This window comes from Pleurodeles waltl, chromosome 6 (assembly GCF_031143425.1).
Source record: "Pleurodeles waltl isolate 20211129_DDA chromosome 6, aPleWal1.hap1.20221129, whole genome shotgun sequence".
NCBI classification, from domain to species: domain Eukaryota; kingdom Metazoa; phylum Chordata; class Amphibia; order Caudata; family Salamandridae; genus Pleurodeles; species Pleurodeles waltl.
In genome coordinates this window covers 683,086,729-683,097,323 of record NC_090445.1, presented here as the reverse complement: position 1 = coordinate 683,097,323, position 10,595 = coordinate 683,086,729, and the positions used below count along the sequence as shown (strand labels likewise).

Below are 10,595 nucleotides of genomic sequence, written 5' to 3'. Positions count from 1 at the left end.
GAGGGCGAGCTGAAAGCCTCTATGATAAGAATATTATTTATCAACGGGTATTAGATAAAGTCAGACCTAAAAAACTGTATACTTACATATATACCAGTCTGCATCTGAGACCACAGCCACCTGGTTTGTGTTTTTTACAGGGCAGATACAGTGAATCACATGCCACTTCCTCCCGAGTGCTGGGTGCACCATGTTCAAGACTTACATAACCGTTCTCTCTTTAGATCTTACTCACGACTCATCTCCAGGTGGAGCTCCGTCTTTGCACTACACACTGCGCACGCAGCAACCACGCTTTCAATCCTACATCCTCCAGTTTATGAAAGGTGGAAACACAAACTCTCAGTGGCAATTAAGTGCTCTGCAGGCCTATTGGGTGGACCAACGATGGACACTATCTGGACAATTACGGTGACATTGGTGGCATTTTGGGGTAAGACGCCATTTTGTGTTTGCTACAGATAACTCCAGACTGATTTAGAATTGGGTTCTAATAGAAAACATTTCAATTTATGAAGGAAATATTAAATAAGTAGACAAATAAAGTGACTGAAAGAATGTGCTCCACCCTACGGATAGTATGATGTAGGAAATTAGGCTGGTGAAGTAGCCTTTGCATTATGCTCCGACAGTTGGATTTTTTTCCGTTAACTCCGAACTCTAAATAAGGCCCCAGTGGATGCCGACTTTTAGCAATCAGCCCAAAACAAGCTAAGTGAATTTGTAATTTGTATTGGCACCGTGTATTGGTTTCTTTACAAACGAAAGCTACCTTGAAGGGGTTGAATGCGCCAGGGTATTTCAGAGATGCTGGATGAAGAATTTAACCATGATGTTGATTAAACTGCTTTTATGTATTTTTATTAAATAGTTAAATGTTGAAAACGTGTCTGACAAAATGGCTTCAGGGCGTTACTCATGTAAAATAATCTTCTTTCGGTTCCTCTTTTTGTGCTAAAATTAAATTGGGCCATCTGCTCCTTGGGTGTCACGATGCAGAGATTGGGATTATAGTGCACTCTCCTACATCTGGTATTTTTCAACCCTATTTCTTTGTGGCCATTACTAGTGCTTAGAGTCTGACGTCCAGCTACGAACTGTTAAGAATGGCATCAAGGAAACCCGATAAACCTTGAAATTGTAATTATGAATGTAATGCTAACCTGAAGGTGCCCTTGAGGTGTGGTGCCAGCATATCATTTTCAAAATATTGTTTGATGTAAATATTGTGTCCTAAATATAGGCTACAAAACTATCGGCCCACTGGAGTTAATAATTAAGAATCTACATTCAATTGGATATTTTGGACACGCTATTTATGACAAATGATATTTCTGAGTACAATATTCATACAAATGCATTGAATTACACCAGAACTTATTGAATACTGATCTGTGTACTAGAAGTAGGTATTGAGAGACTCAAGATCTATTTTTAACTTGTTTGAGTTAATTTTATAAGGCTATTTTAGAGATGTTAGCTTCCTAAACTGCAGAGATCGAGTAGACTATGGGTTCACTTTTTCTAATTTATTTTTATCTTAAATACAACTAAACAAGAAGAGAATGTAAAGAACAGCCACAAACAATGTGAAGCTATGTTAACAGTTTAAATTTAGAATTTAATTTTGAGAGTATGGTATTAAGTAATTGAAGCCCAAAACAGCGAGGTACATAGGTTGATTTTTATTGCACATTCATTCCTCACCCACCAGTCCCTTTAAGTATCGAAAGCAGTGAGCACAGTGGGTTAGTTTAGGCTATAGTGCAGCACAAAAAAGCCAAGGAGAGGTAAAGCAATGCCAACCTCAGAAATCAACAGCTTTTGATTACACAATATCAAAACTCAAGAACTCAAACCACAAACACAAATGCACAAGGCTCATCATATGTATAAATCAATACATTTCCCAACCAGACCAAGAGAGTTACAGGTCGGGTGGAAACGTTGAGGAACTTACTTTAGACTTGAAGATCCTGTAGAAGAATAAAATGATTTGAAAATGCTCTACAATCTAAAAACTACTAGATTACTTTAGCTGAATACTCATAACAAATCTCTCATCGGCTGTATGTTTAAAAGGGAGGTCTTTAAGCCCGTACGAGTCAGCTTCTAAACTCTTTACATAATAGCACGTGGATAGTATGCAGGTGATTGTTACTGGGTCAGAAATTGATTTTAACACCACAATGTTTCTTCTGCGTGGATTAACACCACAATGTTTCTTCTGCGTGGATTCCCATCTCCTGGTCATTGTTCTCTACAACCATGGACATGCAACTTCATCGCAATTGTAGCTCTGAGCATTCCTGTCTTATCCAGAGTCAGCTGACTTTCAATCAAGAACATCCCTATTCAACCCTCTAACTGTTCCCTTTTGTGATATAGGTGATGCATAAATTTTCCTCTAGCCCCGCTCCGTCTCAGTCCACAGCTCAGTTCAGCCGTAGACCTAGAAGAATGAGGGACGAGGTGACACTTGATAATCATTTCATCAGATGCATTTGTTTTTTACATCACTGCAGATACTAACTTGATTGAACAGAATAATATTGTGTTTGTACTTACACCTTAAATAGAATATCTCAAAAAAGTCTAAACATGACATATAAGAGGTCAAATGATTAATACTGTTATTGATCTTTCAAAGGCAGGAGTCAAGGGCAGTCCTCCGTCCATCCTGAATCTGAAGTCAAAGTGAAGGAGGGCAAGTCTGTGACCTTGAACTGCACCTATGATTCTGGATTCCCCACACTGATGTGGTACAGGCATGCCTTAAACAGGGCACCACGGTTCATCCTGCACGACTCCTCAAAGGGGGATGAGTTGGAACTGAGATTCCGTCATAGATTTGCAGCTCAAGTGGACCGACTCTTAAAGACCTTTCCATTGACGATAATGGACGCCCAACTAACTGACACGGCAACTTACTACTGTGTTCTCAGAGACACAGTGAGATAGAGGCATAGCGCTCCCATACAACATCCTTTGAGGGTATAGATTACCATCAAGTACAGTAGCGACCTTACCTCAGTTAAAGCGCTCAGAGGCAAATGAGACTCTTTGTCATCAGCAATCACCTTGCAGTGATAAGAGATCTCGACTTTGCATTGATTCAGCCTGAAACAACAGGGATTAGCATAACGCATTCTGAATTTCATAAAAAAGTGTGTTGGTAAAACTGTAAACAAATATGTTAGAAGTTTTAAAATCGGTCCCTGAACTCTATCATGGTTTCTGGAACATTACAAAGATTTTTCAGATTTGTAACTGGATCCCTAAAAGTACAACTAGCTCCTCAACTCTACAAATGATACCTCAGTTGCATGAAGGATTTATTTACTCCAAAATAGGTCATTCGCCTACAAAAGATGGTTCTTAAGTTTGAGAAGGGATCATTAGCTTTACTACAGGTTTCCCCACGTAGCATCAAATTCCTCAGCTCTGTAATAGACGTCTCAACTTTGGAACCACAACTGAACCCCTCTAAAAAAGGTGCATTAATACTACAACATAATCCTCAGAGTTGTGTTCTTTAACACTAGAACTGTTTTCATGAAGTGTCTTTCCCAGGGATGGGCGTGACACGCATAATTCTGTGTAGCAAACAACAGGGAATTACCTACAACTTTTGCAAGATTAAGCAGAATTACATAAGAAGGGTAATTCAGCATTTAGCACTATTTTTTAGTACCAAAATGCCCCTGTGCTTAAAAATGAATGCAAGAAAGCATGTTATCCTAAAAATAGCACTAAATACAACAACACAGAATAGTGAGGGCAATCTGGGTGGGATTTTCCCCCAATTTACTCTCGCCATTTAGTTTAATTTCTTAGCACCCAATACACCCTTGCATCCAAAATGGACATGAGGATGAATTTTGCATTAATAAAATAGTCCCAAATGCAACAGAACATAAAGAGCAGACTAGATATCGAATGTTTAAGCTAAGCAATGCCAATAATTAGTAACTGATATCTAAAGGTGGGTGATCCACTGAGTGCTCGAGTCTGGTTTGTGCAAGAATCCTAGCTCCGGTTCAGCTCGAGGTCTTCTTAGATCTTCAAGCCCTAAAGAAACCAAGCTTTCAAGTGGATGCTCCCTGGCACCTCATACACCAAGAATTAAACACAAAGCAGTGTAATTTGATGTAAGATGGGCAATAAAAAGAAATATCCACATAGTCTATGAATTGCACAATGTGAAACCAGAAAGCCTAAGATCAATATTAGCTTCACTTCTTGACCAAAGGGCTACACAATTATTTTATTTCACTGAGCTTCCTTTTTCTTCAGATATGGAGGAATGCATGCTCTCTTGTGTTTGATTTAATAAACTATAATGTTGCTCCATTTATAGTACGAATCTGGGCCAAATGTATGGCGATCATGAAAATTCACTTCCCTCTGATTTCATTAGTGGCATTGTTGTGAGGGCGTGGGGGCATTAGTGTTTTTAAGGTCATCTTTAAAAACTATACGTTTTAACAAATACCCCTCAATGGAATGATATTGTGCTGTACTGAGGTGAAACATCTTCTGTATGTTAAAGATAAAACTTTATTTGAATTTTGAATAGCCTATCATATTTTAACATGATGTTTCTTGCATGATTTGCTTGCCAAAGATTTCCATGGTTTGGCTTTTATAACCATGCCAGTCATCTGGCTCGGCTCTCCCTGTAAATTTGTTGGGTCATCCACCTCTCTTGACAGTCACTGTCAGACTGTCCCATGCTACGAATGCAGCAGTGGAGGCAAACACAGTCTACATGTAGACCTAGGATAATGAGGGACTGGGCGAGACTTGGGGAACCCCAACAACACAGTCTTGGGGAAGACAACACAGTCTTCCATAGAAAACTCGGGATTTGCTTGGGAAATCAAGAGCATAATTCAAAACATCTGGGGAGGAAACAGGGCAGGAATCAACCATAAAGCCAGATTAAAGACAGAGCCGAGGACTAAGTCAATAAAACATACATATAGGAAGCGTTACATGAGAAAAGTAGAAAGGGGTAGAAGACCTTAACTGCAGGAAGTGGTTTATTTAACTACTATAACTTAGGTTAGCATATATGTGAGTACAGCGCGGATCCAACTACGATCGGACCCCTGCTGTTTGTGTGTATTAGCCCCCTGGCAATATGTGCTGACACACATAAGGCGTTTCTACTTCTACTAGGCGCTACGGAAAGTAAAACTCCTATGTCCTCTTAAACTCAACTCCGTATCAGCAGTCCCTTGCAGATGTAGCAAGTCCGTAGCGCCGATCTAAGAACTCTTCGAGCGATTGAAAATGTTGCTTAATCGCCAGGAGTGACCCGTCTCCTTTGTTTTTCCGCAGGGGCGGAGGGCCAGCTGCCAGAGGACTCGCAGGCGGTGGCGGAACAGTTTCAGACCGAGCTCTCAGTGCCCATCGGAGGAGAGGTCACCTTCCAGTGCAGCATCAAGAAAGGCGTCATGGTGGAATTCTGGATGTTCTGGTACAAAGACGACCCCGAGAATGGTATGCTGTGGGTCTTCCGCGAGGTGGATTTCTACGGCCCCGGCTTCGAGGACAGGTACCGGGGCAAGACAGACACAGCCAACAACCGCTGCACCCTGGAGATTCAGAGAGCGGAAATGGCGGACGCGGGGCTCTATTACTGCGCCCTGCAGGATGCACAGTGCTGCAGGCGCACAGCGGAGCCCGACAAGAACCTGCAGAGAGGCTGCGACCAGTCTGAATACACTCAGCGGTGTTTTCAAATCAAGCAGCGCTTCCACTGGTAAGACTCTGAATGGCACTGATACTTTTATCTTTAGAGTGACAAATGGCTGAGACGTCTCCATGGAATTCGTATACTAAGATGCAGACAACAAGCACTTTTCGGGGGCACTTCCCTTATACCATACGATAGAATACATAAAAGTGCTCTTTTTGGAGCCCTAATGAGTTCCCATCTTTTCTGAACTCCCAGGACAAGAGGGGTGGGCAGCTGGAAAGTCTGCAGTACCCACCAAGACCTGTGCAACACATGCATTAGCTGCACTACCTGTATGGAAACAACCAACTAACTCTGTCAAGTGAAAGGCATATTGGAAAGGGAGAGAACTTCCTACAGGGGATGGGTCTGAGAATGACTGGTTGGACTGAGGCAGAGCCAGTCACGTCTGCCTGATATGTGACAAACATTACTACATTTCTGGCACCCTTTCTGAGCCACTGGTTTATTGGATATTTCCATCTATTTCCCGGCACACGTACACTGCACTGAAGCAGACCCAAAGTATCAATGTTTCCAAAGTTGACACTTCCTAAGGTTGTGCACACGCTATATCTACCACGTACCATTTCACCCTAAAGAATGGTGCATTGTCCCGCTTTTTAACCGCTCTCTACTCTCTGTATCCCACCACAATCCAAACCCATGATTGACTTTCGAATAATTATACTTATATCGCTATCTTGGATTGCACTCATGTGGGATACTTAATCGAACGTCTGACTGTTATACGTTTTTATACATTTTTCTGCATTCTGTTGTTGTTCACTAGCGATTCTGATATAAGAGAAATTGTATTATGATGTTCTTGGATTCATACATCCTCCTTTTCAGTTGTCATGTGACAGACTGCATTGAATATATATATGCCTGTTTTGCTCTCTGTTCTTATGGGGGCCGTATATTTCTAGGGGTGTCCAGTCTGAATGGCTGTCCACCACACGTCAATAAATGTAATGTTGACTGATTTTTTTATTTATGTGGTTTCAAATTATATTAATTCAAAATGTTATCACAATAATATTTAATACACAAAGCACACAGGTTAGTTGCAAATTTCTGTTTTTTAGAGAATCCGAGAGTCCGAAGAAAGCCCCAGGACACTATGAAACGTGTTGGCTCCACGGCTCTATCAGCTCTATTTCTGATTTTCTTGCCTGCTATATAATTTTCATCTTTATTCTGGGTCACTTTGGATTGCGCAATGAGCATCATCTGTAAGATTAGATTTACATATTTTTGTTTTGTCCACATGAACACTGACTGCCCAATGACACTTTGGCACTTGAACTATTTAAAAATTAACTGAAAAGAATGTGGTACGAAGTAGACCAACTCGCGATTACAAACTGTGATACAGATTATTAATATAACTGCTGCAAGAGAAATGTATATTTTCTGCGTGTTTTATGTTTTAATAGATTGTTATAATAGATACAATAAATATGTGTGCACTTTATGGTCTGATAGCAAGTAGTAATTGTTGGCAGCACTCTTCACTCCTCCTAACTATTATATTATACAGTATAAGCCAGAATAGCTTACTTGGCATTGAGCGTTTGCGCAGTCGAGCATGTCCCAGGGACTTGAGTAACCGAGTTTTGGATATAATAACATACCAGAAAGTAACAGCGAAATTTTGATTATGTTTCTGAATATTTTAAAACCCATGTAGAAAAGTCTTGAAAATATTGAGACAAATAATTCCTCACTTTCTGCTAGATAAAACAAGTTTAACAATAGCATTGGCTCGTCTCGCCCTCCTTTGAATGTCAAACATAAAAGCAACAATGAGATAAGGAGACTACATACCAATTTTAAAAATCCCAAACTTACACCATGATCATTATACCAAGTGCTACTCTGTGAAGCATTACCTACTGCGTATTGAACCACACAATCACCATAATGCACCACCACAGATAATATAGAGCACCCCACACTCAGCACATTCAAGTACAACCTGATTCATACTGGTGACCACCCTCAGAACAGGTAATCACGACATGCAGCAAAGTGCGCTATCACCCATTGTGTAGTGTTGCTTCAGTCTCTTGTGGTGACATTTATGGCTACACCAGGCCAGAATCTGTTTTGCAGAAAAGCGCCTACCTCAAGCATCTAGCCTCATTTACACGAGTCAGGCAGACCAAGATGGGATGTGCAGCACGAACCTGGAGAGGGCTGGAAGATGTAGTCAGAAAATGTCAACATTGAAAAAAAACCTTAAATACACCAATCAGGGATTAGCCAATCTTTAGATGGATTAGGGGTCAGAGTGCATACATTAGACATTAAACAGCAGTGTACCAGTGTGCAGAGGCTAAAAGCCAGCAATAAAATAAGAGTAAAATGGGGGGTGACCACGCAAAAAAGAGCATTTTCTCACAAGGATCTTAGGGCCTGATTTAGAGTTCCGCGAGCGATATCCTGTCCACCATATTACAGGTGCCATTGGATATAATGCCCTTGTAATACAGCAGACCGGCTATCCGTCACGTTTGTGACAGAGTATACGACCCGCTGAACTCTAAATCAGGCCCTTAGTCACTTTGAAGGAATAAAACTAAATAGTCCCAGAGAGCAATGAGTCCTAATGAGCTCATGAAGTAGTTGAAATAGACCCACGAAATAATGGCCCTTAATGTCCCCATCCAATAACAAGCATCAGGCTTGGCCCCAAACAGTTATAAATCTCAATGGCTGAGAGTGAAAAATATAGTAGCTAAGATACAACAAGGAGCATTAAAATTCCTTGTGAGTAAATGGAATTAATCTTAGGCCCAGGCAGTACTGAACATCAATTTTTCTCCATGTTTTACTCTGTAACTTTGTCCTGCGATGTCAGATTTTTTAAAGCAATATACCATTATGTCTGCTGGACTCTGCTGGTTACAGGGATATATAGGGCTTGTAGGTTCATCAAGAACCCTAGGTACCCAGAGCCAATAAATGAGCTGCACCTTGCAATGGGTTTTCATTCTATACTGGGTATACAGCTAATCATTTACTGAAACATAAAGAGTGAAAAATAGGTATCAAGAAAACCTTTGCATTTCCAAAATGGGCACAAGATAAGGTGTTGATAAGCAGTGGTTATTTGCACATCTCTGAATTTCAGGGTGCCCATACTAGCATGTGAATTACAGGCCATTTCTCAAATAGACATCTTTTTTACACACTGTCTTACATTTGGAAGGAAATAATGTAGAGAAAGAAAGGGGCAATAACACATGTTTTGCTATTCTGTATTCCCCCAAGTCTCCCAATAAAAATGGTACCTCACTTGTGTGGGTAGGCCTAATGCTCGCAACAGGAAATGCAACATGGACACATCACATTTTTACATTGAAATCTGATGTGTATTTTTCAAAGTGCCTAGCTGTAGATTTTGGCCTCTAGCTCAGCTGGCACCTAGGGAAACCTACCAAACCTGCACATTTTTAAAACTAGACACCTACGGGAATCCAAGATGGGCTGACTTGTGGGGCTCTCACCAGGTTCTGTTACCCATCATCCTTTGCAAACCTCGAAATTTGGCCCAAAAAACACTTTTTCCTCATATTTCGGTGACAGAAAGTTCTGGAATCTGAGAGGAGCCACATATTTCCTTCCAACCAGCGTTCCCCTAAGTCTCCCGATAAAAATGGTACCTCACTTGTGTGGATAGGCCTAGCGCCGGGGACAGGAAATGCCCCAAAACACAACGTGGACACATCACATTTTCCCAAAGAAAACAGAGCTGTTTTTTGCAAAGTCCTTAGCTGTGGATTTTGGCCTCTAGCTCAGCCGGCACCCAGAGAAACCTACCAAAACTGCACATTTTTGACAACTAGACACCTGGGGGAATCCAAGATGGGATGACTTGTGGGGCTCTCACGAGGTTCTGTTACCCAGAATCCTTTGCAAACCTCAAAATTTGGCCTCAAAAACACTTTTTCCTCACATTTTGGTGACACAAAGTTCTGGAATCTGAGAGGAGCGACAAATTTCCTTCCACCCAGCGTTCCCCCATGTCTCCCGATAAAAATGGTACCTCACTTTTGTGAGAAGGCCTAGCAACTGCGACAGGAAATTCCCCAAAACACAACGTGGACACTTCACATTTTCCCAAAGAAAGCAGAGCTGTTTTCTGCAAAGTGCCTAGCTGTGGATTTTGGCCTCTAGCGTAGCTGGCACCTAGGGAAACCTACCAAACTTGTGCATTTTTAAAAACTAGACACCTAGAGGAATCCAAGATGGGGTGACTTGTGGGGCTCTCACCAGGTTCTGTTACCCAGAATCCTTTGCAAACCTCAAACATTGGCCAAAAAACAGTTTTTCCTCAGATTTCGGTGACAGAAAGTTCTGGAATCTGAGAGGAGCCACAAATTTACTTCCCCCCAGCCTCCCAATAAAAATGGTACCTCACTTGTGTGGGTAGGCCTAGTGCTCGCGATAGGAAATGCCCCAAAACAGTCTCTGAACATATCAAAATTATAAAATACAAAACTACCTGTTTTTGCGGGGGCACCTGCGTTTTTGGTCCTGGGCTCAGCAGCCATCTAGGGAAAGCTACCAAACCCAGACATTTCTGAAAACTAGACACCGAGGGAGTCCAGGGAGGTGTGACTTGCGTGGATCCCCCAATGTTATCTTACTCAGAATCCTCAGCAAACCTCAACTTTAGCTACAAAATTACATTTTTCCCACATTTCTGTGTGGGATCATCGCACCAGGACAAATTCCCTACTACCCGACGTTCCCCTCAGTCTCGCTGTAAAAATTACACCTTATTTGTGTAGGTGGGCCAAGTGCCTGTGACAGGGAAGAGCCAAAAACATGTTGA

At 41.4% G+C, this 10,595-nt stretch overlaps 1 gene segment (V, D, J or C); it reads left to right on the top strand.

The window, feature by feature from the left end:
* The first annotated feature begins 243 nt into the window (after positions 1-243).
* Positions 244-10,595, top strand: part of LOC138300150 (T cell receptor delta constant-like) — a 276,372-nt gene continuing 266,020 nt past the window's right edge. Inside the window, 1 exon segment of the C gene segment in view lies at positions 244-433. Within this exon segment, the coding sequence occupies positions 388-433 (46 nt within the window).